General features: G+C 44.8%; 10 protein-coding genes across 10 annotated transcripts; 3 read left to right on the top strand and 7 right to left on the bottom strand.

Moving 5' to 3' along the window:
* Positions 1-574: 574 nt before the first annotated feature.
* LOC117569661 (copper transport protein ATOX1) lies at positions 575-1,707 on the bottom strand. Its single transcript, XM_034250907.2, has 3 exons — positions 1,502-1,707; positions 1,323-1,398; positions 575-1,129 (listed from the first exon to the last, which is right to left on the bottom strand). Exons 1-3 carry the CDS (start codon positions 1,505-1,507, stop codon positions 996-998), a joined length of 216 nt encoding a protein of 71 aa, XP_034106798.1. The 5' UTR covers positions 1,508-1,707; the 3' UTR covers positions 575-995.
* Positions 1,708-1,890: 183 nt separating this feature from the next.
* LOC117569660 (galactose mutarotase) lies at positions 1,891-3,241 on the bottom strand. Its single transcript, XM_034250906.2, has one exon. The coding sequence runs from the start codon at positions 3,093-3,095 to the stop codon at positions 1,992-1,994; it is 1,104 nt and encodes a 367-aa protein (XP_034106797.1). The 5' UTR covers positions 3,096-3,241; the 3' UTR covers positions 1,891-1,991.
* Positions 3,242-3,339: 98 nt separating this feature from the next.
* LOC117569659 (fibroleukin) lies at positions 3,340-5,048 on the top strand. Its single transcript, XM_034250905.2, has 3 exons — positions 3,340-3,496; positions 3,556-4,772; positions 4,833-5,048. The coding sequence occupies exons 1-3, from the start codon at positions 3,428-3,430 to the stop codon at positions 4,948-4,950; spliced, it is 1,404 nt and encodes a 467-aa protein (XP_034106796.1). The 5' UTR covers positions 3,340-3,427; the 3' UTR covers positions 4,951-5,048.
* A 108-nt stretch (positions 5,049-5,156) lies between these two features.
* LOC117571227 (probable fumarate hydratase, mitochondrial) lies at positions 5,157-6,875 on the bottom strand. Its single transcript, XM_034253274.2, has 3 exons — positions 6,609-6,875; positions 5,545-6,553; positions 5,157-5,489 (listed from the first exon to the last, which is right to left on the bottom strand). The coding sequence occupies exons 1-3, from the start codon at positions 6,762-6,764 to the stop codon at positions 5,230-5,232; spliced, it is 1,425 nt and encodes a 474-aa protein (XP_034109165.1). The 5' UTR covers positions 6,765-6,875; the 3' UTR covers positions 5,157-5,229.
* Positions 6,876-7,235: 360 nt separating this feature from the next.
* Positions 7,236-8,912, bottom strand: LOC117571277 (probable fumarate hydratase, mitochondrial). Its single transcript, XM_034253340.2, has 2 exons — positions 8,604-8,912; positions 7,236-8,547 (listed from the first exon to the last, which is right to left on the bottom strand). Exons 1-2 carry the CDS (start codon positions 8,787-8,789, stop codon positions 7,279-7,281), a joined length of 1,455 nt encoding a protein of 484 aa, XP_034109231.1. The 5' UTR covers positions 8,790-8,912; the 3' UTR covers positions 7,236-7,278.
* A 356-nt stretch (positions 8,913-9,268) lies between these two features.
* Positions 9,269-10,674, bottom strand: LOC117569923 (galactose mutarotase). The gene is made up of 2 exons (XM_034251274.2): positions 10,569-10,674; positions 9,269-10,509 (listed from the first exon to the last, which is right to left on the bottom strand). Exon 2 carries the CDS (start codon positions 10,471-10,473, stop codon positions 9,343-9,345), a length of 1,131 nt encoding a protein of 376 aa, XP_034107165.1. The 5' UTR covers positions 10,474-10,509; positions 10,569-10,674; the 3' UTR covers positions 9,269-9,342.
* A 260-nt stretch (positions 10,675-10,934) lies between these two features.
* Positions 10,935-11,764, bottom strand: LOC117569924 (ORM1-like protein). The gene is made up of 3 exons (XM_034251275.2): positions 11,491-11,764; positions 11,267-11,418; positions 10,935-11,192 (listed from the first exon to the last, which is right to left on the bottom strand). Exons 1-3 carry the CDS (start codon positions 11,665-11,667, stop codon positions 11,057-11,059), a joined length of 465 nt encoding a protein of 154 aa, XP_034107166.1. The 5' UTR covers positions 11,668-11,764; the 3' UTR covers positions 10,935-11,056.
* A 360-nt stretch (positions 11,765-12,124) lies between these two features.
* On the top strand, positions 12,125-17,000 carry LOC117568746 (mediator of RNA polymerase II transcription subunit 1). The gene is given in 5 exon segments (XM_052003751.1): positions 12,125-12,298; positions 12,365-13,015; positions 13,018-13,737; positions 13,798-15,812; positions 16,645-17,000. Coding segments are annotated over 5 exon segments (3,636 nt in total). The 5' UTR covers positions 12,125-12,264; the 3' UTR covers positions 16,861-17,000.
* A 1,238-nt stretch (positions 17,001-18,238) lies between these two features.
* Positions 18,239-19,862, top strand: LOC117567503 (adenylosuccinate lyase). Its single transcript, XM_034247534.2, has one exon. The coding sequence runs from the start codon at positions 18,317-18,319 to the stop codon at positions 19,760-19,762; it is 1,446 nt and encodes a 481-aa protein (XP_034103425.1). The 5' UTR covers positions 18,239-18,316; the 3' UTR covers positions 19,763-19,862.
* Positions 19,863-20,449: 587 nt separating this feature from the next.
* LOC117567502 (mediator of RNA polymerase II transcription subunit 1-like) lies at positions 20,450-26,559 on the bottom strand. The gene is given in 5 exon segments (XM_034247533.2): positions 20,450-21,967; positions 22,822-24,836; positions 24,897-25,409; positions 25,412-26,269; positions 26,332-26,559. Coding segments are annotated over 5 exon segments (4,662 nt in total). The 5' UTR covers positions 26,366-26,559; the 3' UTR covers positions 20,450-20,725.
* Between the last annotated feature and the right edge of the window lie 845 nt (positions 26,560-27,404).

Below are 27,404 nucleotides of genomic sequence, written 5' to 3'. Positions count from 1 at the left end.
ACTCAGTTCTAAACTCAATTAGTAGTGTGCGTGTGTATATCTGAGTGTGTGCGAGTGCGTTGCATTCTTTGCATGCCATTGTGGCATTTGATTGATAATTTCGTTACGCCTCGAACATGTTTTCAAAATGCATTTTGATAACTTGAGAGTTTTTTTTCGGAGTTTGCCGTTCCCCAGATTTATTTATGACATGTTATGGACATGCTCGAGCCTCCGCTCTAATGTTATTGTTATTTGTCGCTGTCGTTGTTGATTCGCTTCCATCTCTCTCGTGCTTGACTAAGTGCCCGCATTTCTTGGCATCACCGCCTGAGGTGTGCCTCATTATTATTATTTCCCTCAACGATATAAAACAATTGGGTTAATTTGACACGGCAGATCATAGAATTCAATGATTAATCACATTTCTTATTTTGCAAGCAAAAGATTTATTTGTAATTGTATATTTAATGCAAATTTTTAAAATTTGTTTGATGTTTATGTATATATATAATTATTATATATGTATATCATAAGAAGATAATTGGCATATTTGTATTTAATTAGCTGAACTACATTGGAAATATTTGGAATATCACTATTGAATAAGAGCAAATATATTTGATTAAATTCATTTCTCTACTTACGTTGTTAAACAAATTGAATTTGAAATTCTGACTGTATATATTAAATTTTGTATAACACTTTGAATATTCTAAGTAAATTGTTTAATATCGCACTACTTAAAAATTTGGGCAAGAGCTAAGGTGTAGATAAGTTCCTCGTGTATACTATATCATAATTTTGGTTAAGGCTAATATTTTTTGAAAACAATTTTCATTGAACCATTATATATGCATCACGCCGTTTCTTTTGAATGAATCATTTTGTTAATGTAGTATGTAGATCAACAGCCACGACAAATGAGTGAATCCCCTGATGATGTACCGGGAATTCTTTGATTAGACTTCAAGCTTCAGTTTGCCGTACTTCTGAAACTTGCTGAAAAACTCATCTCATTTCTTCACACCAACATACGAAACCGCTTTGCCGGATTTGCGCAGCTGTTCCAGAAGTTCGTCGGCCGATAAGTTTGAGGTAACAGTTACGGTTTTGTCGTCCAGATTAACATTCACTTTTTCCACCTTATCTGAAAGTGAAATAACAACAACCGAATACAGACATTATTGTTGGCAACCGCAACTACACAATTGCGGACGTCTGATAACGAAGGCTGCAAATTCTCCAGTATTATGTAGAATACCAGAGCAAAGCTCCCCTTTCCAAAACTAAGATAGTTAACACATACATGCTAATGTATGTATATGTGTGTGTTTACTTACCGCCCAACTTGCCCAAGACCTTCTCCACAGAGCTGGCGCAGCCGCCGCAGGTCATTTCCACTTTGAATTCGTGCACCTTAGAGTATTAAATAGAATAATTGCCAATTAGTTGATGTTACTAGCGGAAAATAAACACAGCATATATTGTATAGTATATGCAGTGCATATAGTATACATACGGTCATTTTGCTACTGCTGCTGGTTGGACGCGTCGAGTCCGCTGTCGTATGCTTGTAGATTTGCGGTAAATTAAACAGCTTGAAGGCAGTTATGCTTTTAATATGTTGTATATTTTTTAGACGTGGCACACACAAGAATTCACCGCTGTCGTTTGGCGATTCAATAAATTGTTACTTTTCCTTTTTGTTTAGCAGAAACTAAGTGTGACCACAATTTAGATCGCAAAACATATCACACATGTCGGTATTTTTGTCGCGACCCAAGCAACAATGGTCACACTGCCTACACAACAACAGCTGGTAATTCTGTTAACAAACTGTAATTCACAATTGATAATGCGGGCAATTTGAAATCCTAACAGAAATAACAACATATTAAACAAAAATCATTGTGATGGTTTGATTTCTTTACATTTTTTTACTTTACTTTTAACAGCTCGTGATATTCTTATTTAAATTAAATAAAGATCTTCGTATGTAGAAATTTTTGTTATATGCGCTTGGGGCATGCGCCAAATCTGTAGACCACTTGGTGATCATACAATTGACCTGGATTTAACATTATTGAGGGAAATTCTGGATTGTTCATGGCATCTGGATACCTCTGGGTCTCCATACAGAAAGAACCGTGCTTCACATAATGACTACCCTCTTTGCCAATGTTCTCCACATCACCGCGCTCCTCATCAGGTAAATTGTTTGCTGTGTATAAATGTAACGCTGGCTGGTTTGTATGCACCTCCATATAGCGTCCCGAGCAAGGATGCACAGCACGAGCCACGAGCTTCACCTGATTGGGATCCACATCCGTGCAGTAGCTGTTGTCAAAGCCACAAATAGGACAGCGAGAAACCTGATTGATGCGTTTGCCCAGATTGGTCAAAGTGGAGAAGTCATATGGTGTATTCCGCAAAGGCATCAGCTTTCCCGTGGGGATTTGCTCCTGATCAGTATCCACAAGTTTACTAGCTTTGATCATAATCATGTGCTGCATCAGAGTATCCTTGCCGGTGCCGTGTCCGGCCAGATTGAAGTAAGCATGATTCGCGATATTGATGCAAGTGGTTGCCTTTGCACGCGCCTCAATCCGCATTCCAAAGCAGCCGGCATCATTGAGCGAAAAGTTAATGTTGACTGTCACCTCGCCCGGATAACCTTCATGGCCATCGGGGGAGATGTGTTGCATGGTTACGCCATCCTTGTGAATGCCCACAACGTCCCAGATGACGCTGTCAAATCCAACATAACCACCATGCAGATGGTAACGATCCTTAAAGTTTCGCGATAGATGGATATCTTTGCCGCACATCTTGAACTGTCCGCGAGCAACTCGATTTGCCACCCGCCCAACTATGGCGCCGAAATAGCATTTTTGATTGCGATAATAGCCGGCAACATCATCGTAGCCCAAGCAAATATCCTCGAGCTTGCCATTGTGATCGGGCACCTTGATGCTTTGTACGATGGCGCCCAACGTGAGGACCGCAACCGACATGCCCTTCTCGGAGGTCAAGGTGAAGCGTCGGATGTGCTCACTCTTTTGCGACATGGGATTAACGGCAATGCCGAACACATCTTCTGTGACTCGCACCATCGTTGAAGTTCAACAATTTGATTGGCCTATTCCAAAAAGATTTTCTAAACAAAAATTTCGTAGTTCATGAATCAAACTAAATAATTTAATATTTTAATGCAAAAGCATTGGAAATGATTTCAAAGCCAACTGCAGCAAACACAACTTGTATACATAAATTTCAAAGGTATTCTGAGATTTATGAAACTCTGTCTCTCGATTATTAATTTTATGATACTGTTTCATCTAAATGATATGTTCGTAGCTCAAGCTGTCAAAGTGAAATTTAAACAGATCATTCACAAACAAATAAGTTCGAATTTTATCCATTCCAAATAAACGTGTTCTTAAAAATGAATAATACCAATATATTGACCATACAATTGCACGATTCTCCCGAAGATCCATCGACATGTGCTATGGTGAGTCAATAACCATATTTCGTGGTACCTTATATCATCTTATATGGATATTTCTTTAGTCATCAGCCGATTGGCAGCATATTAGAGAAAATTCATACAGTACCTTGGCCGAGTTGAAAAAAATCAAACTGACCGTATTCAAAGAAAAGCTCAATTTATATAACGAAAAATGCAGGATTAAGGACGATGTTATTTTGACTCTCCGCACATGTTTGGAGACATATAAAAATACGAATCTCAACAATAATGACGTTATTACATTTTTGAAATCCAAATTATGCGAACGAAGACAAAATTGTATTGCTATACAAAAGTCCTTCAAGAAACAATTAACCGAACTTGAAAATTCTAATAAGGATAAAAGTGAAAAAATTGTTAAACAGGATGAACTTATTACAGACAAAGATAATTACATACTGAAATTGGAACAGCAACTAAAGAAAACTGCAGATCAACTGCAAGAGAAAACTCAGCTCTCTTTTGACTATCAGCAAAGGATCATCACCTTAGAAGCCAACATCGAACAAAAGGATTTGCAACTTGCGGATAGCAAAGTAACTATTCAAGAGAAAGAAGATCAGATCGGTGTACTTAAGAATGAAGTGGTAACGACAGGGGACAAGCTAAACGCAACTCAGGAACTGTTGCGCAGTTGGAAAACCCAGAACTTTATTCAGGCCTTTAATAGTAAGGATGCTCATCGGGCCAAGCTGGAGACTGAACTGCGAAATAGTACAGAAAGGATCAAGAAGCAAAACGATCGTCTATTGCAATATTCGATTAAGGAACTCCAAGCAAGTCTCAGTGAAGAAGAGAGTTCGACAGAGTTGAAAGTGCTAACTCTGCCTCGAATTGGTTCACTTAAAGTGCTGGCTCAGAATTGCATCTCGGGGCCAGGCTGGATTGTCATCCATCGTCGGATGGACGATAGTGCGAACTTTAATCAAGGTTGGTTCTCATTCGTGGATGGATTTGGCGATATGGACGGCGATTTCTGGATGGGTCTGGACAATGTGCACGCCATGACAAAGAGGCAAGCACATGAGCTCTACGTTCATTTAGTTTTTCCCAATAAAGAAACACGCTTCGCTCATTACGATAACTTTGCAATCAGTGGCAAGAATGATGACTATAAGCTGAAGTCCCTGGGTAATTATTTCGGAAATGCTGGCGATGGATTGCGACCTCATGAGCATTGCATATTCAAAACTGTGCGCTATAATAGCAAAAATGCTGTGCAGTATAATCGTTGGTGGCATCACGAGTATCCAAGTTGGTAAGTTTAATATACATATTTTATATTTTCACATTTTTATACATTTTATTCTATTTGCAGTAATCTGAATGGGGTGTTTAATCATAAATCTGAGTTTGGTGTTTGGTGGTGTCGCCAGAAAGACACATTTGTTTTTGTGGAATCTGTTCAAATGCTAATACGGCCAAAACTAATATAAATTTATCAATAAAAGTATTGCTTAAATTATGAACCGCAATTGTTATGATGTATCTAAATTTGCAAGTTATATTAAATTTATTAATATACCTATGTGAACAGTCCAGTGTTTTTTTTTATTAGATTAGGTTGATATTCCAGGCAGACTTGCATTCATTAGTAAATTTAAACTTTATGTGAAATAAATGGAAATTCATAATCGATAATTTAATAACTTTAAAAGGTTTCTTTATTCGTAATATTTAATCAGATTTAAAAATGAAAAACTTAAACAATTTCTCTATGTGGGACCAAGCATCTTCTCTGGTCGCACCCAGTCATCAAAGTCTTTCTCTGCTATGCCAGACTTGAGAGCCTCGGCCTTTAAAGTAGTTCCATTCTTATGCGCCGTCTTCGCTATTTGGGCTGCCTTATCATATCCAATATGAGGATTGAGAGCCGTCACCAGCATTAGAGATTCATTCATTATCTTAGCTATATTAGCCTTGTTTGGTTTGATGCCCTTCACACAGTTGCTAGCAAAAGTATTGCAGCCATCACCTAAAATTATAAATCAGTAAATAAAATAAAAGATAAATACTTTGGAATAACACACTGATCAGCTTGATGGAACGCAGCACATTTGAAGCTATCAGTGGCTTAAAAACGTTCAGTTCGAAGTGTCCGTTGGCGCCTCCAATAGAGACAGCCACATGGTTGCCCATCACCTGGGCACAGATCATCGTCAAGGCTTCGCACTGCGTGGGATTTACTTTGCCTGGCATAATGGAGCTGCCAGGTTCGTTCTCCGGCAAACAAAGCTCGCCAAGGCCACAACGAGGTCCCGAACCCAAGAATCTAATGTCATTGGCAATCTTCATTAGACTCACAGCGATGGTATTCAAGGCGCCATGCACCTCGACCATGGCATCTCGAGAGCCCAACGCCTCAAAGAAGTTGGGTGCATTCACAAACGGCATTGAGGTTAGTTGGGCAATGCGACTGGCGGCCTTCTCAGCGAATCCTTTGCGCGTGTTAAGACCCGTACCCACAGCTGTGCCACCCAAGGCCAACTGATAGACATGCGGCAGAACAGCTTCAATTCGCTGTAGACCATTGGTTAGCTGCTGCGTATAACCGCTAAATTCTTGGCCCAGGGTTAATGGCACCGCATCCTGGGTGTGGGTGCGTCCGATTTTGATGATGTCCTTCCATTCATTGGACTTGGCCATTAGTGCATCTCGTAGCTTGGTAACCGCTGGCTTCAGGCTCATATTCAGCTCAATGGCCACGGCAATGTGAATGGCCGTTGGAAAGGTGTCATTAGAACTCTGGGATTTGTTGACATGATCGTTGGGATGCACCGGATTCTTAGAGCCCAAAGTACCTCCAAGTATTTCTATGGCTCGATTGCTGATCACCTCGTTGCAATTCATGTTGGTCTGAGTTCCAGAGCCAGTTTGCCAAATGGGCAGCGGAAAGTGACCATCGTCGTAGAGTTTGCCCGAGATCACCTCATCACAGACACTCGATATGGCAGTGCTGATCTTGGCATCCAGTCCAAACTCCTGGTTAACCTCAGCCGCTGCCTTCTTCAACACGCCCATGGCCTGAATGATGGGTCTCTAAAGTCAAGGATTAGTTGTATTGATTTGTAGATGAATCGGGCTTGTGACTTACAGGCATGCGTTCGTTGACACCTCCAATGGGAAAATTGATGAGACAACGACCTGTCTGGGCGCCAAAGTAGCTATTGTCTGGCACCTCTACTTGACCCAGCGTATCGCTCTCGGTGCGCATGGAAACCTTGATTGCACTGGGGTCCGATTGCGCCATAGTACGGACGACAATTAAAGTAGTGTATATATTTGATTGTGTCTGATGTTAAGCTTAAGATGTGTTTAGGGAATTTGTGTTTAACGAGAGAATAAATAACAGAAAGAGAAGGCCTGCTATTTTAGTGTTAGAAATTAAACTTTGCTGATCAAAATAGTACTGCTACCAAATTTGCGTAATTTACCTTTTAAGAAAATGCTTTTATCGGGCGGAGGTATACAACAGACTGAACTCAAAAAGTAAAGGCAACAAGGCTGCCATTTGCACTAAACAAGAGTACTAGCACATTACACAAAAATTCAAAATTGATCGCGCACCATGATGGATCTTTTCAAAATTCGTATTGCATTTTAATGTTCGTATTGAATCATAAATGCAAAATATGAACTAGAATTTAAGCCGAGGGCAAGCTAATTAGTTAAATTATAGCCAAATGAACGATTAAATTTGTTGTAATTTTAAACCAGTTCTATTTTATTTATTTGATTGTATATAGTAAGAGTAGCTATATTTTCTATGTGGGTCCTAGCATTTTTGCCGGATTAACCCATTGATCAAAGTCTTTCTCCACAATGCCAGCTCGTACTGACTCCTGCTTCAAAGTGGTGCCATTTTGATGTGCCGACTTGGCGATGGCGGCAGCTCGATCGTAGCCAATGAATGGGCTGAGAGCAGTGACCAGCATCAGAGATTCACTCATGATCTTATTGATTTTCTCCATATTCGGCCGAAGGCCATCAAGGCAATTGTTGCAGAAAGTATGCAGACCGTCACTCAACAGATTGATGGAACGCAGCACATTTGAGGCTATTAGTGGCATGAAGGCATTCAGCTGAAAGTGTCCATTGTAGCCACCCACGGAGACAGCCACCTGATTGCCCATAACCTGAGCACAGATCATAGTAATGGCTTCACACTGCGTGGGATTAACTTTCCCCGGCATAATCGAGCTGCCCGGTTCATTCTCCGGCAGGCTAAGCTCGCCTAGTCCACAACGAGGACCCGAACCCATGAAACGAATGTCATTGGCGATCTTCATGAGACTCACAGCAATTGAGTTGAGTTCGCCGTGGAGCTCGACGAGGCAATCCCGTGAACCAATCGCCTCAAACAAATTAGTAGCCGACACAAAGGGCAGACTTGTGATATCTGCAATACGTTTGATACAACGTGGACCGAAATCCTCGGGACTGAGTAGACCTGTGCCCACCATGGTTCCACCGAGCGACAATTGATACAAGTTCGGGAGAGCCGAGTTCAATCGCGTAAAGCAATTGGTCATCATTTGGCGATAGCCACTGAACTCTTGGCCCAGTGTTAATGGCACTGCATCCATGAGATGCGTGCGTCCAATCTTGATGATATCCTTCCACATCTCCGACTTCTTGGCCAAAATATCGATGGTCAGTCGTAGCGCTGGAAAAAGTTTCTCCTGTAGCTGCATTGCTACAGCAATGTTGATGGCCGAGGAGTAGCTATCGTTGGTACTGTGTCCCATGTTAACATGTGTATGTGGATCCACTGGATCCTTACTGCCGATTTGTCCGCCCAGCAATTCAATGGCCCGATTGCTAATCACCTCATTCACATTTTCGTTGGTGTGAGCGCCGCATCCTGTCTGCCAAATGGCCAACGGAAAGTGCTCCTCATCGTATAGTTTACCGGAGACGATCTCTTCGGCTGCCTTGACAATGGCGTCGCTTATCTCGGTCTCCAGACCGAATTCCCGATTGACTTCTGCGCAAGCTTTCTTAATGATGCCCAAAGCTATGATGATAGCACGCTGTGGTTGTAACAGTTAGATGCTTGATCTGTTCTTAAGCTGTAAGAAAAACTTACTGGCATGCGCTCCTCGACTCCACCAATGGGGAACATTGTCAAGGAACGCATTGTTTGCGAGCCGTAGAGCCGATCTAAGGGCACATTCACTGGACCCAACGAATCATGCTCGACTCGGGTGTCCTTCTGCGTAAGACGAGCCAGCTTATACATCAGACTAAACATTTCCTTTTGATCAAACGACATCTTGGACAATAGCAATAGCAAAGGAGTGAGTTTAGCAATGGGAGTGTGTAATAAATCAAAAAGATATTACAAAGTTTATAGTTTACTGTGTTTTGACATGCAAGCGAAATAAATCTTTGTAAGCAATCTTTCCAAATTCTTGAGTTTAACAGGCAACAGTTATCAACTTTACTACCAATTAAGTCTTCCAACTGTTTCCAAAAATTAATTTAAAACTACATTTTTAAGTGGTTTATTTGTTGTCAATACATTTTCTCAATTATTTATTATAATTCTATATATTTTCTCTTTTTAGTTTCAATATTTAAAATACTAAATAAATACTATGTATTTATTTTGTATTATAAATCCACAACTCAGTTGTGAAATATGTATATATCTATTTAAATATTTGTTTTAAATAAAACAACAATAGGATAGTTAGATAATGTCATGTAATCTAATGTTTAAAAGAATCAGGGTGAAACTGGAAACTAAAGTTATCTATTTAAGTGAAAGAACAAAAAGTATCATTTATTAGGCACCTAAAGAAACAGTCAGCATAGCATGTTCATTATTTGTTTTCACAACAGCAACGCCAAGACTCCTCCACATTGAACTTGTAGATGACCTCATGTAAATACTTCTCGCCCGGCTGCAGGAAGATTGATGGGAACTCTGGATGATTCATCGAATCGGGGAATTTCTCGGTCTCCACACAAAACGAACCATGCTTGCGATAATGCGTGCACTCCTTGCCAATCATGGCAGCATCGCCATTCTCCTCATCGGGCAGATTGTTTGCCGTATAGAACTGCAGACCCGGCTGATTGGTGTACACCTCCATGGCACGACCCGAGGGTTTGTGCAGCAGCTTGGCCACCAGATTGATGCCACCCTCGCTGCCCTCGTTGACCACAAAACAATTGTCGTAGCCCTTGATCAGGCGGTCCTCGAACTGCTTGAGACGATCGCCCAAGAGCACAGGAACCCGCAAATCGAACACCGTATCGTCGACACTGACCAGATTTCCCGTTGGGATTTGGGCATCGTCTGTTTCCACGATGTGTTTCGACAAAATCTCCACAGTGTGCTCGGCCAGAGCCTTGGGCCCGGCTCCATGACCAGCCAGATTATAGTATGCATGATTGGAGATATTTACACAGGTCGTCTTATCTGTAGTCGCCTCGAAGCGTACACCGAAGCGATTCTGATTGTCCAGCCAATAGGTTATAGTGGCCGTCACTTTGCCCGGATAACCCTCGTCGCCATCGGGTGAGATATGCCTGAAGACGATGCCCAAATCGGTCTTGCTCACCAATTCCCAAATGACGCTGTCGAAGCCAACGAAGCCGCCATGCAGTTGATACGTGTTCTTAAAGTTCTTGGTCACTTTTTGCACCTTGTCACCCACCGTATACTCGCCCTTGGCTACACGATTCGCTACACGTCCCAAAGTGCCGCCAATATAAGCTGATCTTGTATTAATATAGCTGGCAATGTCATCGAATCCGAGACACACATCCTCGATCTTGTGATAGGCGTCCGGCATGCGCACACTCTGTATTATGGCGCCCAGTTGGATAACCGAGACGGACACTTGGTTCTGATTGGTCATCGTATAGCGACGCACCATTTCAGGAACTTTGGTATAAGGATTCTTGGCCAGGCCAAAGATTTCCTCCTCTATTGTAATCCCCGACATGCTGACGCTGCTGCTGTTTCTGGGCACCTGCTCAAACTAAACTATTTTTCGAATCACAAAGCTCTAAGCAACTATAGCAAGGCAGACTGACACACCTCTTGAAAGTCGTTAAGGTCGCGATTCGCAGTCGCAAAGTCAAAAAGGGCAATAGACGCCTCTCTGGCGGCATCTAACGAACTGATGACGAGCTGCAGCGCCAGCGATTATTAACGTATATGAAGAGAGGCAATGATAACAGAATAGACTATACTACTAAGATTAGGTAAGTCGGGCAATAATAATCAATTGGCGCAATTAACTACAGCTATAATCTAAGAGACTTAAGAGAGCAGCCTAAAGAGTTTTTCAGCTCTGCTATATTATACAATATATTATTTATGTATTTAATACAAGTACAATAATATATATGTAGTTAGACATTTTCGAGTGCTAATCAAAATAATCAAAAGAACATCGGTCAGTCACTATCTTTAAATAAGTATATATACAAAACAAAGGCTGCGATAAGAGAAGCCTCCCTGTTTGAAGAAAGATATTTACAAGCATATACTAATAATAATTGAACTTTCAGAAGCACCTTTCTTCAATACTTGTTAATATTAAAGAGTCGAACGCCATGAAACTGCGGCAGCTTTGGCAGAGTCACCACAACCAATGATATAAAGTTCGCTATGAAATGCTCCGTGTTGTTGCGTGTGTACAAACAAGTCAAGAGAAAACTGTAAATTAACATAGAGATACAAATGTAAGTGTAACAGCAAGAGAATAACAGCATTTGTTCATCGCAACTTACAGCACAATTGGCACTGCTGTTAGGAATTTGCGTGTTGGCGTCAATTGAACGCCATCATCGATTTGCTCCCAATGTGTCCAGCGTCGATTAGCATCATTCTCAATGCTCATCCACGGCGCACCTTTGATAATATGCAGAAAATACAGATGCGCCTGCTCGAAAAAGGAAAAATTTGAATAGTTTGGAATTATAGTTGTTGTTTAAACCGGACTTCGGATACTCACAAAGTTGTGCAGCATATTGGTTGTTGTCCATGCTATCGAAATGGTAACAAAGGGCACTGATAATAGCAGCAAATGCACAAAGAGTAATCCAAGGAAATAGGCAAGCCAAAAGCCGCGAGCACTTAGCCAAGAGCTATTTGGGTTGGTTTCGCCATGTCCACCGGCAATTGATGTCATCTTCAGTAAGACTGGATATAAGTTTAGAATCGATGTTTATAAATTCAGTAAGTAATAGAGACAATTCCGACTTGATGTTTCTTAACAAAAAGAAGAGAACTTTCTTACAGCTGTTTTATTTTAACACCTGTAGAAGTGTGTGACCATAAGCAAAATTTCTCATATATTCTTCTCAAACAAAAAAGATTGGTTCAGTATTTTTACTGCCTCGATATGTTGTCATAGTGGAACAAGATCAATGACACTATCTGTTGCACCCCAATAAATGCATTGTATTATTTGAAATTTTAATTTATATTAATAACCTTTTATCTTTGCTATATAAGTATCATAAGAATCACAGAGTACATTTTCAAATTCACAAGAGCGCTTTAGCAGTTAATGAATCACTGTTAATTTAAATACCCTCTCCGAACTAGAACTAGTTCTTTTGTGCTAAGTTCGCACAGTGAATCGCAAATTTTACCGCAAGCGTTGCCTTTTCGTTAAAAAAATGGAAAAACTGTAAAAATATTACAGAAAAGTTATTTCTTTAAGATTAAATGTGTTTCCATATGCTTTTATTAGCTTAAAAGAGTGCAAGGAAGTTAAAATAAAATGAGTGTAAACCATCACAAGCCGTCTGGTTCAGGTAAATTATTGAGTTGTCCTCAAATTGAGTGAGACTTAATAGTGATTGATTGAATAATTGCGATAGGTACATCTGGGCAAGGCAGCAGTCATGCTCCAGGTGGATCAGGAGGAGGAACAGGCACAGGGACAGTGCACATTCCCAGCATTGAGGAGAAGAACAAACAAATACAGCAGGAAGCGTTGATGGAGAAGATTCGAGCCAAGTACAGACAAAAGCCAAAGTCATACGATGAGATCAAGAAATCAATACGAATGTACTTCATTGAGAAGCATTACCCATTGGACCCTGTGTGCAAGGCGACGCTGCAAACAGTTCTCGATAAACTGCAGCATTACATCAAGGTGAACTCCAGACACGGGCTAGTGGAGCGCCTGGAGAGCCTCTCTCGACAGCTAGGTCTTAAGTTCATGGAGGATCAACAGACGCTATTCATTTCCACAGACATGTTCTATGTGGAAATACTGCTTGATACCGAAGGCAAGCTCAGCGACGTCAAAGTGCATCACGAATGCAAAAGTGAGCAACCATCCACGTCGCCATCCAGCTCCAGCTCTGCTGATCTCCTTAACTGCCTCAAGGCAGGCGACTTTGCCGACTTCACAGTCCAGTTGGAAGGCCTCTCCTCCATCTACCAGCTGAACGCGGAGCCTAAGGTCAAGAAGAAGGCTTTTGTGGCTCTCGAGGCAATGGAAACAGACATCTACAATCTCTACCACAGCAACTTCAACAGCATCAGCAACCACAGATCGACAGCTACCAGATGATGAAGATGTCCTCGGTGGGATTAGTGATGCAGCGACGAGGCGGACACCCCATGAAACTCACCTATTTCTGTCCTCCTCTGCACCTGCTTGAATCGCAGGTGAAAGGAGAGCTAGTAGATGCAGCTGCAAGTAGAGACTACAGCATTGAGCAGGTTATGAAAAGCCCTGTTGGACTGAATGCCACTCTCAATCTGGAGGGTTCCTCGGCGAATAAATTGCAAATACTGCCAGTTGTCAGCTTCAGCAGCGAGTCTGGGCTTCCTCTGGAGCTGCCTGCTTATGCTTCACTCACTCAGAACAACTCGATGCTGATTCCGGCTACCTACGTGCTCCGTCTTGGTAAACCGATGCCCGTCTGCATCGATTCTCTGCGTGCTCTGAATCTCCCAGGTGTACCTACAGAAGGAGATATGTCTGTGATGAATCTGATAGTACAAACTGCTTCCAGGCAGCTCATTAGGAACATACAGAAAGGATTGTATGTCAATCTCCCAAAGGAAACGCACTGCTACTTTCTGACGGACAATCGCAGACTGCAGGGCACAATGTTGTCCTCACTGCAGTTCACGGAGCCATCTCAGGTGCCCAAGATAATCGCATTCCTCAAGAAACAAGCGCTCTTCTACACACTTCTAGCCAGCTGCGTCAGGGAGCAGCAGAAACAGTACAATGGTGAGTCACCATAAGACGGATTTCCCAAAGAAGTATAATCTCATGTATAATCTTTTACAGATATGGAAAGCACCATCATCTTGGAGGTGACTGCTGTGTCACTCAATCAGATCACGGTGGAGTTGCAGCATCCTTACGAGGAGTCGCTGGCAACGGTGGACTTTCTGCTGGAAGATGGCGAGGCTACATGCACTATTTACTGCCTTACCAATGACTACGAAGCGCTCTCTCAGAAGCTGACCCGAACAGTGCGCCAGGTTGTCTCCATACCTATGGTCATCTATAAGCTACTCAAGTGCTGGGATGAGGAGCACCTTCAGAAGCTGCATGGAATGGCAGCTCCAGGAGCTGGAGGCAGCTCAACCAGTGGAGCAGCTGGTGGCTTTAGCGGCGGATCAGGGTTAGGAGGAGGAGCAACAAACTTTGGCCACTTTGCTTTGGATTCCAGCTCAGTGTCTGGCGAAGGCAGCAGTGGGGTTGGAGGTGGACTAGGAGGAGCTGGTGGATTCAGTAGCGTCAGCAATCTAAAGATGGAGTCGACTCTGCGTTCGTTGGCGGATGCATTCGCTGACTCGACTTCAGCTGCTGCGGCTATTGCGGGAATCATTAATCTCAAGAGAGAAACGGATCCTCAAGCATCTTCCAGCAGCACTTCACTTCCACTTTCCACCACCGCCTCGACTTCTGGAGCTTCGACCTCTGCTTCCACTTCAAGCGCGGCAGCAAAGGCTAGCGACCATGAGATTGCAGATAAGTACAAGAACATCTGGAAAGATAAGACGCCCAACTTAAAGCACTGCGTCAGCATTACGCCCATTGCTGGGGATGTCAAGGCGCCTCTCCAGCAACAACAGCAACAAGTTGATGTGCAACGGACGGGAGGCATTGAGATCATTCCTCTGAGTGCACCTAGCAGTGTGGGAGCCACTCCAAGTGCCGGCTCTCCAGCCACTACAATCACCATCACACCTATCACAGGTGGAGGAGGGGGCAACGGAGCAGGCAAAGATGCAGTCAAGGAGCAGAAGAAGTCGACTTCAAGCGGAAGTGGAAGTAGCACCAAACGACCCCATGAGAGTGGCTCCTCCACTTCCTCCTCTTCTTCCGCTAATCCGAGCAGCAGCAGCGCCAGCACCTCAAGTTCCTCGAGTGACAACCAAAAGGAAAAGAAGCGCAAGAAGAAACGAGATGACTCTCCAATGGGTCCCCCAGAGAAGATCTATTCTCGACAAAACTCCCCAGCTGGAGGTGGTATTACAGATTCCTCGTCGAGCAGTGGCGTCGTGCGAAAGTTCTCGTCTCCTTCGACGTCATCTTCCTCCTCGCCCAAGTCTGGTGTGGCAGGAATGGGGGCAGCTCTTGGATTGACAGCTCTTGGCCAACCTTCGGCGCGTCCAAGTCCCAAGCACAGTCCAGTCTACAGCAGCCCGAAGCACAGCAGCAACACCGCCTCAAATAGTCCGAAGTCGCCATTTGGCACCCACTCGCCCAAGCATGGATCCTCTGGAAAGCCGAGCATGTCCACGCTCAAGAGCGCCACTGCGGCCACAAGCCTGAGTCTGAGTCCTAAGGCGGAGAAATCTTCGAGTGGCATCACTTCGAGTGGATCTACTGCAATATCGCTACCACTAGCTCTTCCTCTGCCCACAGGCCCATCTGTATCTGGAACTGCTTCAGGAGCAGGATCAGGCAGCAATCCTCCAATGATGCGACCCGTGCCGCCTTTGGCCGCCAGCAGCAGCAGCCAGTTGCCGGCAGGCATCACCATCAAGAAGGACAAGAGCAGCCTGGGCATAGGCATGGGCAGTTCCTCGGCTACCTCCTCCGCTTCTTCTTCAGGAGTCGTTGCAGCAGCAGTCGCCGCCCTTAAGAGTTCCCAGCAACAACAGCAGCAGATGAAGCCATCTGTGAGCAGTTTATCGCATCTGGCAGCGGGTGGCAACCTGGGCAGCTACTCGACGCCATCCGTGGCCGCTTTGGAACTCAATGCTGCGCTCCGCAAAGGTATGGCGGGATCGGGAGTGGGACCGGGATCGGGTCCGGGAATGGGCGTGGCAGCGGGAGCGGTAGGCGCGGTAAGTCCGTTTTCATTTTATGAGTAGCTCTCGTGTGCCCACTTCCGCCTCTGCCTCCAATTCCTCAACTCCACTCTATATACACTATATCCAGCTGCACCTCTTAACCCATAGTTGCCATTTATTTTTCAATGTTTTATCCTAAAGTAAACTTGCGATGCAAGTTGAAATTGGAACAATAGTCTAAACAATGTGTTTAACTTGAGCAACTCGATGGAATAATTGTTAAATGTAAATTGTTATTATGTATATTAATATTAATTAATATTATTATTATTACTGTAGTTTTTGGTTTCCTATTGGATTTATATAGTATTGAATTCGTTTCGTTTGTAAATATATTTTCTTCTATTTTTTAATCGCATCCGTTTTATTTGTTCTGCCCTTATTGATTAATTAATCTTTGTGCTGGGATCTGTCTCCCTTCTCCTTGCTCCACCTTCTGCTATCTACACATACCAATACACATACAGTTGCTTTGCACGTTTGTTCCTTTAATTGATGCATGTCAGCGCTGCGCTGTTAACAAACTGTTGTTGGTATTCGCAGCCTTCTACGAGGTTCTTTTATATATTGGCTAAGGTAATAATTATCTGACTATTACTAACGGGATTATTTCTCTCTCTCTCTCTCTCTCTCTTTCGCTGTTTGCATGATTTTGGCAATCCTTAACCCGCAATCGACACTTGTGCTTCTTTTTGACACGTTCTCCTTTTTCTCCTTCGTTTGATTGTTTTAATTTGCGTTTTCGGTTCGTTTCTCGTCCGTTTGTCTTTACACACACACAAATACAACACACGCACACAACCACGCGCTTCCTTTGTCAGGTTAGTTTGATGACGTCGACGGCAGCTTCGACGGCAACCATCCCAACCACGGCAACAGCAACAATATCATCGGTAGCAACAACAGCAGCAGCAGCAACAGTGGATTCATCAGCCACAGCCTCGGGCACAGTGGGAACGGGAGCAGTTCCTCCTCCTCCACTGGCAATAGCAACATCAACAACAACGGGCAATGGCAACACATCATCAGCAACAGTTGCTAGCAGCGGCGCCACATAGTAGCGACAGTGGAAGTAGCAGCAGCAGCACGGGAGTAGGAGCAAACACTGGAGGGTCTTCGGAATACATGGTGAAGCCAAGCAGCCAGGAAGGTCTTAAACTGACCATCAAAACAGGAGGCATCAGCAGCAGCAGTTCAACTAGTAGCAGCAGCAGCAAGAGGGATGGTAAGAGGGAGAGCGGACCATCAAGCTCCTCTGGTAGCAGGAAGACACACACAGGACTTAAGCCAGGAGTGAACAGCGGACCAGCCTCAAAGAAGGCACACGCCTTAGGATCAAGCGGAAGTGGAAGTGGAAGCAGCTCCAGCAAACACCTCTTCCAAAAGGCCAACTCATCTGGCAGCCTGAGCACCAAGCTAGGCGGATCGTCCTCTTCATCCACATCGTCGGGTGGTGGAGGATTGCCTCTCACCAAGAGCAACAGCACCAACTCATTCCAAGAACATACGGCTCCCAAAAGAAGGCCCAGCATGGGCAGTGGCGGAGCAAGTGGCAGTGGTAGTGCTCAGCGCAAGTCATCGCAAGGTGGTCACGGATCTGGAGGAAGTGGCGGATTGTCACCAGCTGCTTCAAGCGGATCAATGTCACAGCCACCACCACGTTTTGATCACCACACAGACATGATGACCATTCTACAGTATGCTTCGCCCAGCATGACAGCCAGCATGGAAGGCTTCATCAAAGGACTGCACAACAAGTTCCAAATACCGAAATTATCGCAACGCACAGCAACAACCACAGCGACGAGCAGCAGTGGTGGCACCAGTAGCACTAGTGGGGCAGGAGGTGGAGGACAGACAACAGCTACATCTACAGCTACGACGTCTTCCTCCACAACTTCTTCTGCCTTGCAGGATCAGCAAGCCACAACAGATCCAATTGCCTTGTCCAGCGGCCAGTCAACTGCACCCACTTCCATCAGTGCACAACAGAGCAGCAGTGGCGAACAAGGATCAGGCGATGGCATCGACGAGGAGCTGCTTGCCAGCTTGGCAGGCGAATGACAGCTATTGTTCAATGGGCAATTTCCAATTTCTGCGATCATCACTTAGTTCCATTTGGTGCACTTCGACGGTGGACAGTTGTATGTTACACCTTAAATACGATTAATAGAAATTTAGGTAAACATATATCCCAATAAAAATAAATAAATACAGCGTTGCTTACGATTTTAATAAAATTTATAATTAAGTAAATTTCACATATTTTGAATGTGGCGGTATATAGTCGATAGAAGGTTTCAATCGATTTAGCGCGATAAATTTTTAGTCTGCAGTCAAATAATCGATGGTCATGAGTATATTTATAATACCAACTGAAAACACATGTTTACATCGCGACCGCGCAACAAGTGGTATTTTTTTCACTTCGCCAGTCGTGAAAAGCAGATCGTGTGAATTGCTTCTTCCCTGCCGGTTATTCAGTGAAAAGCGGAAAAATGTCGAGCAACTACGAGGGATACAAGTCGCCACTGAGCACCCGCTATGCCAGCAAGGAGATGCAGTTTCTCTTCAGCGATCAAAACAAGTTCTCCACATGGCGCCAGCTGTGGGTCTGGTTGGCCAAGGCGGAATGTCAGCTGGGCTTGGAGATAAGCGAGGCTCAGATCACAGAAATGGAGCAGCATATCAAGGACATTGACTTTGAGGCTGCTGCTGCAGAGGAGCGTCTCACGAGACACGATGTGATGGCCCATGTTCATGTGTTTGCTAAGCAATGTCCAACTGCGGCGCCCGTCATTCATCTGGGTGCCACATCCTGTTATGTAGGCGACAACACAGATCTGCTGGTGCTGCGCGATGCTCTTAAGTTGCTTCTGCCACGCGTGGTCACTGTTGTGGAACAGCTCAAGCGGTTTGCCGAGACATATAAGTCGCTGCCCACATTGGGATTCACTCATTTGCAGCCGGCGCAGCTGACGACGGTGGGTAAGCGAGCCTGCCTGTGGATGCAGGATTTGTTGATGGATGAGCGTGCGCTGCGTCGTTGTCTTGAAGATCTCCGCTTCCGCGGAGTGAAGGGCACCACGGGCACTCAAGCCTCGTTCCTGCAGCTTTTTAATGGCGATGGTCAAAAGGTGAAGCAACTCGATCAGCTCGTGACCCAATTGGCTGGCTTTAGCAAACCATACGCCGTGACTGGACAGACCTATTCCCGCAAAGTGGACGTCGAGGTGATGGCTGCCTTGGCCAGTTTGGGCAGCACTATCCACAAGATGTGCTCAGACTTGCGCATTCTCGCCTCGCGCAAGGAAATGGAGGAACCCTTCGAGAGCACACAGATTGGCTCTTCGGCCATGGCCTATAAACGCAATCCGATGCGCTCGGAACGTTGCTGTGCCCTATCCCGGCATCTCATCACGTTGTTCAGCAATGCAGCCAACACTCATGCCACCCAGTGGCTGGAGCGCACTCTGGATGACTCGGCCAACAGACGTCTGACGCTCTCCGAGGGCTTCCTCGCTGCGGATGCGGCTTTGCTCACGCTGCTTAACATCTCGCAGGGTCTTGTAGTCTATCCCAAGGTCATTGAACGTCACATTGCGCAGGAGTTGCCATTCATGTCGACGGAGAACATCATCATGGCCATGGTGAAGGCTGGCGGCAATCGTCAGGTGTGCCACGAGAAGATTCGCGTGCTCTCCCAGGAAGCTGGTGCCCAAGTCAAGCAGCATGGCAAGGACAACGATCTGGTGGAGCGTGTGCGCAACGATGTGTACTTTGCACCCATTCTCGATCATCTGGACGACATTCTCGATGCACGCACCTTCACTGGTCGCGCCAGCGAGCAGGTGGACGAGTTCATTGCCGAGGAAGTGCAGCCAGTGCTGGCTAACTATGCTGATGCCTTGGGCAACGTGCAGCACATCCAGCTGAATATCTAAGCACCTTCTATTATTTTATCACTTAAGCTCAAAGCAAACAAATACAGTTTTATATTCCCACATTATTATTATCAGTACCTCTGTCTATGTTTACTTCACCCTCCAGTGGCTTTCTTGCGGTTATCACCGCTTGCATCGGGTCGAGTTCCCTGACCCCTAATGCACTTCATGTTTGTCTCGCACGTTTCTCTGACGCAACTAGCAATTAGTGAGAAAATGTATACACTGCAGATTTGGCCTGACTTTAATATACCCGCTACTAAGGAATTCAAAATAGTCTTATTATTGTCGCTGCACTTGAATTGTTAGAATTTTATACATTTTGATTTAAACCTTAATGTGTAATTCCAAATTTATAAATGATTTGATTTATTTAATTTATGCTTTACAAGACCTACATGCATATATTAGTCGCTTTCAGTTTTCTCACTCCTTAACAAATTTTCATATTTGACATACTATGATAACTAAAATCTTTAAAAATTAAGCTCACAAGTTTTTTTTAATTAGTTAAAAAAATTTGTAGCTCTATCTTATGTAGTATCACAGATCTAGATGTTTCTAAATATGGACGGACAGGCAAACAAATGTGTTATCTAATTCATTCATTTTATCAAGTCTGATTTTTGCAGTTGTAATTAACTTTATATACCTCTCTAGTTAAAGATTAAGAGAGTATGAGCACAGACCTCCAACAGCTTAGATTACATTATTTCTCGATCTGTCGCTATGCGATGATGAAAACGAAGAGTATGGAGAGAGAAAGAGAGAGAGATCATCATTTCATATTTTTATTAATCACATATGCCCAACATTGTCTTTGCTCTTAATATCTTTGCTACGATTAGATCTAAACTTAGTCTCTCATTCACAGTTCAAGATCATTTGTAGAATCAATAAAAGTATACATAATTACTAATTAAGGAACAAATTTCACTCTCCAACTGATCGGTATAATCGATGTCATTCGCCTGCCAAGCTGGCAAGCAGCTCCTCGTCGATGCCATCGCCTGATCCTTGTTCGCCACTGCTGCTCTGTTGTGCACTGATGGAAGTGGGTGCAGTTGACTGGCCGCTGAACAAGGCAATTGGATCTGTTGTGGCTTGCTGATCCTGCAAGGCAGAAGAAGTTGTGGAGGAAGACGTCGTAGCTGTAGATGTAGCTGTTGTCTGTCCTCCACCTCCTGCCCCACTAGTGCTACTGGTGCTACCGCTGCTGCTCGTCGCTGTGGTTGTTGCTGTGCGTTGCGACAATTTCGGTATTTGGAACTTGTTGTGCAGTCCTTTGATGAAGCCTTCCATGCTGGCTGTCATACTGGGCGAAGCATACTGTAGAATGGTCATCATGTCTGTGTGGTGATCAAAACGTGGTGGTGGCTGTGACATTGATCCGCTTGAAGCAGCTGGTGACAATCCGCCACTTCCTCCAGATCCGTGACCACCTTGCGATGACTTGCGCTGAGCACTACCACTGCCACTTGCTCCGCCACTGCCCATGCTGGGCCTTCTTTTGGGAGCCGTATGTTCTTGGAATGAGTTGGTGCTGTTGCTCTTGGTAAGAGGCAATCCTCCACCACCCGACGATGTGGATGAAGAGGACGATCCACCTAGCTTGGTGCTCAGGCTGCCAGATGAGTTGGCCTTTTGGAAGAGGTGTTTGCTGGAGCTGCTTCCACTTCCACTTCCGCTTGATCCTAAGGCGTGTGCCTTCTTTGAGGCTGGTCCGCTGTTCACTCCTGGCTTAAGTCCTGTGTGTGTCTTCCTGCTACCAGAGGAGCTTGATGGTCCGCTCTCCCTCTTACCATCTCTCTTGCTGCTGCTGCTACTAGTTGAACTGCTGCTGCTGATGCCTCCTGTTTTGATGGTCAGTTTAAGACCTTCCTGGCTGCTTGGCTTCACCATGTATTCCGAGGACCCTCCAGTGTTTGCTCCTACTCCCGTGCTGCTGCTGCTACTTCCACTGTCGCTACTATGTGGCGCCGCTGCTAGCAACTGTTGCTGATGATGTGTTGCCATTGCCGTTGTTGTTGATGTTGCTATTGCCAGTGGAGGAGGAGGAACTGCTCCCGTTCCCACTGTGCCCGAGGCTGTGGCTGATGAATCCACTGTTGCTGCTGCTGCTGTTGTTGCTACCGATGATATTGTTGCTGTTGCCGTGGTTGGGATGGTTGCCGTCGAAGCTGCCGTCGACGTCATCAAACTAACCTGACAAAGGAAGCGCGTGTGTTGTGTGTGCGTGTGTTGTATTTGTGTGTGTGTAAAGACAAACGGACGAGAAACGAACCGAAAACGCAAATTAAAACAATCAAACGAAGGAGAAAAAGGAGAACGTGTCAAAAAGAAGCACAAGTGTCGATTGCGGGTTAAGGATTGCCAAAATCATGCAAACAGCGAAAGAGAGAGAGAGAGAGAGAAATAATCCCGTTAGTAATAGTCAGATAATTATTACCTTAGCCAATATATAAAAGAACCTCGTAGAAGGCTGCGAATACCAACAACAGTTTGTTAACATTCGAACAGCTAACAGAACTCCTTAACAGCGCAGCGCTGACATGCATCAATTAAAGGAACAAACGTGCAAAGCAACTGTATGTGTATTAGTATGTGTAGATAGCAGAAGGTGGAGCAAGGAGAAGGGAGACAGATCCCAGCACAAAGATTAATTAATCAATAAGGGCAGAACAAATAAAACGGATGCGATTAAAAAATAGAAGAAAATATATTTACAAACGAAACGAATTCAATACTATATAAATCCAATAGGAAACCAAAAACTACAGTAATAATAATAATATTAATTAATATTAATATACATAATAACAATTTACATTTAACAATTATTCCATCGAGTTGCTCAAGTTAAACACATTGTTTAGACTATTGTTCCAATTTCAACTTGCATCGCAAGTTTACTTTAGGATCAAACATTGAAAAATAAATGGCAACTATGGGTTAAGAGGTGCAGCTGGATATAGTGTATATAGAGTGGAGTTGAGGAATTGGAGGCAGAGGCGGAAGTGGGCACACGAGAGCTACTCATAAAATGAAAACGGACTTACCGCGCCTACCGCTCCCGCTGCCACGCCCATTCCCGGACCCGATCCCGGTCCCACTCCCGATCCCGCCATGCCTTTGCGGAGCGCAGCATTGAGTTCCAAAGCGGCCACGGATGGCGTCGAGTAGCTGCCCAGGTTGCCACCCGCTGCCAGATGCGATAAACTGCTCACAGATGGCTTCATCTGCTGCTGTTGTTGCTGGGAACTCTTAAGGGCGGCGACTGCTGCTGCAACGACTCCTGAAGAAGAAGCGGAGGAGGTAGCCGAGGAACTGCCCATGCCTATGCCCAGGCTGCTCTTGTCCTTCTTGATGGTGATGCCTGCCGGCAACTGGCTGCTGCTGCTGGCGGCCAAAGGCGGCACGGGTCGCATCATTGGAGGATTGCTGCCTGATCCTGCTCCTGAAGCAGTTCCAGATACAGATGGGCCTGTGGGCAGAGGAAGAGCTAGTGGTAGCGATATTGCAGTAGATCCACTCGAAGTGATGCCACTCGAAGATTTCTCCGCCTTAGGACTCAGACTCAGGCTTGTGGCCGCAGTGGCGCTCTTGAGCGTGGACATGCTCGGCTTTCCAGAGGATCCATGCTTGGGCGAGTGGGTGCCAAATGGCGACTTCGGACTATTTGAGGCGGTGTTGCTGCTGTGCTTCGGGCTGCTGTAGACTGGACTGTGCTTGGGACTTGGACGCGCCGAAGGTTGGCCAAGAGCTGTCAATCCAAGAGCTGCCCCCATTCCTGCCACACCAGACTTGGGCGAGGAGGAAGATGACGTCGAAGGAGACGAGAACTTTCGCACGACGCCACTGCTCGACGAGGAATCTGTAATACCACCTCCAGCTGGGGAGTTTTGTCGAGAATAGATCTTCTCTGGGGGACCCATTGGAGAGTCATCTCGTTTCTTCTTGCGCTTCTTTTCCTTTTGGTTGTCACTCGAGGAACTTGAGGTGCTGGCGCTGCTGCTGCTCGGATTAGCGGAAGAAGAGGAGGAAGTGGAGGAGCCACTCTCATGGGGTCGTTTGGTGCTACTTCCACTTCCGCTTGAAGTCGACTTCTTCTGCTCCTTGACTGCATCTTTGCCTGCTCCGTTGCCCCCTCCTCCACCTGTGATAGGTGTGATGGTGATTGTAGTGGCTGGAGAGCCGGCACTTGGAGTGGCTCCCACACTGCTAGGTGCACTCAGAGGAATGATCTCAATGCCTCCCGTCCGTTGCACATCAACTTGTTGCTGTTGTTGCTGGAGAGGCGCCTTGACATCCCCAGCAATGGGCGTAATGCTGACGCAGTGCTTTAAGTTGGGCGTCTTATCTTTCCAGATGTTCTTGTACTTATCTGCAATCTCATGGTCGCTAGCCTTTGCTGCCGCGCTTGAAGTGGAAGCAGAGGTCGAAGCTCCAGAAGTCGAGGCGGTGGTGGAAAGTGGAAGTGAACTGCTGCTGGAAGATGCTTGAGGATCCGTTTCTCTCTTGAGATTAATGATTCCCGCAATAGCCGCAGCAGCTGAAGTCGAGTCAGCGAATGCATCCGCCAACGAACGCAGAGTCGACTCCATCTTTAGATTGCTGACGCTACTGAATCCACCAGCTCCTCCTAGTCCACCTCCAACCCCACTGCTGCCTTCGCCAGACACTGAGCTGGAATCCAAAGCAAAGTGGCCAAAGTTTGTTGCTCCTCCTCCTAACCCTGATCCGCCGCTAAAGCCACCAGCTGCTCCACTGGTTGAGCTGCCTCCAGCTCCTGGAGCTGCCATTCCATGCAGCTTCTGAAGGTGCTCCTCATCCCAGCACTTGAGTAGCTTATAGATGACCATAGGTATGGAGACAACCTGGCGCACTGTTCGTGTCAGCTTCTGAGAGAGCGCTTCGTAGTCATTGGTAAGGCAGTAAATAGTGCATGTAGCCTCGCCATCTTCCAGCAGAAAGTCCACCGTTGCCAGCGACTCCTCGTAAGGATGCTGCAACTCCACCGTGATCTGATTGAGTGACACAGCAGTCACCTCCAAGATGATGGTGCTTTCCATATCTGTAAAAGATTATACATGAGATTATACTTCTTTGGGAAATCCGTCTTATGGTGACTCACCATTGTACTGTTTCTGCTGCTCCCTGACGCAGCTGGCTAGAAGTGTGTAGAAGAGCGCTTGTTTCTTGAGGAATGCGATTATCTTGGGCACCTGAGATGGCTCCGTGAACTGCAGTGAGGACAACATTGTGCCCTGCAGTCTGCGATTGTCCGTCAGAAAGTAGCAGTGCGTTTCCTTTGGGAGATTGACATACAATCCTTTCTGTATGTTCCTAATGAGCTGCCTGGAAGCAGTTTGTACTATCAGATTCATCACAGACATATCTCCTTCTGTAGGTACACCTGGGAGATTCAGAGCACGCAGAGAATCGATGCAGACGGGCATCGGTTTACCAAGACGGAGCACGTAGGTAGCCGGAATCAGCATCGAGTTGTTCTGAGTGAGTGAAGCATAAGCAGGCAGCTCCAGAGGAAGCCCAGACTCGCTGCTGAAGCTGACAACTGGCAGTATTTGCAATTTATTCGCCGAGGAACCCTCCAGATTGAGAGTGGCATTCAGTCCAACAGGGCTTTCATAACCTGCTCAATGCTGTAGTCTCTACTTGCAGCTGCATCTACTAGCTCTCCTTTCACCTGCGATTCAAGCAGGTGCAGAGGAGGACAGAAATAGGTGAGTTTCATGGGGTGTCCGCCTCGTCGCTGCATCACTAATCCCACCGAGGACATCTTCATCATCTGGTAGCTGTCGATCTGTGGTTGCTGATGCTGTTGAAGTTGCTGTTGGTAGAGATTGTAGATGTCTGTTTCCATTGCCTCGAGAGCCACAAAAGCCTTCTTCTTGACCTTAGGCTCCGCGTTCAGCTGGTAGATAGAGGAGAGGCCTTCCAACTGGACTGTGAAGTCGGCAAAGTCGCCTGCCTTGAGGCAGTTAAGGAGATCAGCAGAGCTGGAGCTGGATGGCGACGTGGATGGTTGCTCACTTTTGCATTCGTGATGTACTTTGACGTCGCTGAGCTTGCCTTCGGTATCAAGCAGTATTTCCACATAGAACATGTCTGTGGAAATGAATAGCGTCTGTTGATCCTCCATGAACTTAAGACCTAGCTGTCGAGAGAGGCTCTCCAGGCGCTCCACTAGCCCGTGTCTGGAGTTCACCTTGATGTAATGCTGCAGTTTATCGAGAACTGTTTGCAGCGTCGCCTTGCACACAGGGTCCAATGGGTAATGCTTCTCAATGAAGTACATTCGTATTGATTTCTTGATCTCATCGTATGATTTTGGCTTTTGTCTGTACTTGGCTCGAATCTTCTCCATCAGCGCTTCCTGCTGTATTTGTTTGTTCTTCTCCTCAATGCTGGGAATGTGGACTGCCCCCGTCCCTGTTCCTCCTCCTGATCCCCCTGGAGCATGACTGCTACCCTGCCCAGATGTACCTATTGCAATCAATCAATCAATCACAATAGTCACTCAGTTTGCAGACATGTCAATTATTTACCTGAACCAGATGGCTTGGGATGATTTGCACTCATTTTGTTGTTTTATGACGTATTTATATATTGTCTATTTGACTTTATAGCATTAAAATTCACTTAAATATACAATTTTACTGTTTTTTCCTAACTTTCAATCACTTTTTCCATTTTTTCCGCGAGAAAACGAACGCTATGCGGTAAACGCGGCCATTAATGTTTGATTCGCGTGAGCTGAACCAGTTCGTTTAAGAGCTGTTCTTGAAATCGATTATTAAATTTCGATTGTAAATCATTTCGATAAAACTTTACGTTTAACGGAAATACGAATTCAAAACGTGTTATCTTTTGTTTGTGCGATACGCACATTTGAGTGAAATGAAAATAATTTCATAAAAAGTTAATAAAACTTAAATAGACAACTATCACTTATATAATTTAATTATTTATTATTTTATTCGATAAAAAAGACAGAAACTTAATTTTAAAAAATACATACGAATACATGGAATTGGAGTAAATAATAAATATAAGTCAATTGTACAGAATGAAATCAAACTATTTATATCTATTTGATTTATTATAAAAGAATTATAAAAAAAAGTACAAGTTTCTAAACTTAACAAAACGTCGAGAATTGTAATTGTGAACTTCTACAAGATTTATTAAATTTTGATATGGTATTGGTGAAATATCGAGAAAATCTTAAGGGACTTGGCAATCTGCCAGATTTACCAGTCTCGTCTGTGTCCTTCGCCACTTCTGAGAATGACACATGCACACACATAAGCACATGGCAATAATTTTAACTTTATTAAGCTGCAGCGAAAGTTACCTGTTAGCTGGCTGCCAGCCAGACGTTCTTGTGCTTCCGTTCACTTACCGGAAGCTGCGTCAAATATCATAACTGGCACAAGAAGCGTATAATTCAATTGAAAGTCGGTTCGCCAAATTCACAGAACACGTTCTCATTTATCTATCTACATTCGAAGATTCCTATATGATGTTTTTTTTTTTTATTTTATTTTATTTCATTTCATTTTCAATTTCAATTTTCAGGCTCAGTAGCGCGACAGTGCGACAGGCTGTGTCAGAGCGG

Source organism: Drosophila albomicans, chromosome 3 (genome assembly GCF_009650485.2).
Source record: "Drosophila albomicans strain 15112-1751.03 chromosome 3, ASM965048v2, whole genome shotgun sequence".
NCBI lineage: Eukaryota > Metazoa > Arthropoda > Insecta > Diptera > Drosophilidae > Drosophila > Drosophila albomicans.
This window is presented reverse-complemented; position numbering and strand designations above follow the sequence as displayed.

What these genes read in the sequence shown, in the direction of transcription:
- LOC117569661 (XM_034250907.2), bottom strand. An exon ending in GGTCTTGGGCAAGTTGGGCG is followed by an intron (nt 1,130 to 1,322) that starts GTAAGTAAACAC and finishes TTTCACTTTCAG; the next exon opens with ATAAGGTGGAAAAAGTGAAT.
- LOC117569660 (XM_034250906.2), bottom strand. Translation starts at nt 3,095, where the DNA reads ATGGTGCGAGTCACAGAAGATGTGTTCGGCATTGCCGTTAATCCCATG.
- LOC117569659 (XM_034250905.2), top strand. Translation starts at nt 3,428, where the DNA reads ATGAATAATACCAATATATTGACCATACAATTGCACGATTCTCCCGAA. An exon ending in ATCCATCGACATGTGCTATG is followed by an intron (nt 3,497 to 3,555) that starts GTGAGTCAATAA and finishes ATATTTCTTTAG; the next exon opens with TCATCAGCCGATTGGCAGCA. An exon ending in CATCACGAGTATCCAAGTTG is followed by an intron (nt 4,773 to 4,832) that starts GTAAGTTTAATA and finishes TTCTATTTGCAG; the next exon opens with TAATCTGAATGGGGTGTTTA.
- LOC117571227 (XM_034253274.2), bottom strand. Translation starts at nt 6,764, where the DNA reads ATGGCGCAATCGGACCCCAGTGCAATCAAGGTTTCCATGCGCACCGAG. An exon ending in GTGTCAACGAACGCATGCCT is followed by an intron (nt 6,554 to 6,608) that starts GTAAGTCACAAG and finishes CCTTGACTTTAG; the next exon opens with AGACCCATCATTCAGGCCAT. An exon ending in GCGTTCCATCAAGCTGATCA is followed by an intron (nt 5,490 to 5,544) that starts GTGTGTTATTCC and finishes TTATAATTTTAG; the next exon opens with GTGATGGCTGCAATACTTTT.
- LOC117571277 (XM_034253340.2), bottom strand. Translation starts at nt 8,789, where the DNA reads ATGTCGTTTGATCAAAAGGAAATGTTTAGTCTGATGTATAAGCTGGCT. An exon ending in GAGTCGAGGAGCGCATGCCA is followed by an intron (nt 8,548 to 8,603) that starts GTAAGTTTTTCT and finishes TTACAACCACAG; the next exon opens with CGTGCTATCATCATAGCTTT.
- LOC117569923 (XM_034251274.2), bottom strand. Translation starts at nt 10,473, where the DNA reads ATGTCGGGGATTACAATAGAGGAGGAAATCTTTGGCCTGGCCAAGAAT.
- LOC117569924 (XM_034251275.2), bottom strand. Translation starts at nt 11,667, where the DNA reads ATGACATCAATTGCCGGTGGACATGGCGAAACCAACCCAAATAGCTCT. An exon ending in CCAATATGCTGCACAACTTT is followed by an intron (nt 11,419 to 11,490) that starts GTGAGTATCCGA and finishes TTTTTCGAGCAG; the next exon opens with GCGCATCTGTATTTTCTGCA. An exon ending in ACAGCAGTGCCAATTGTGCT is followed by an intron (nt 11,193 to 11,266) that starts GTAAGTTGCGAT and finishes GTTAATTTACAG; the next exon opens with TTTTCTCTTGACTTGTTTGT.
- LOC117567503 (XM_034247534.2), top strand. Translation starts at nt 18,317, where the DNA reads ATGTCGAGCAACTACGAGGGATACAAGTCGCCACTGAGCACCCGCTAT.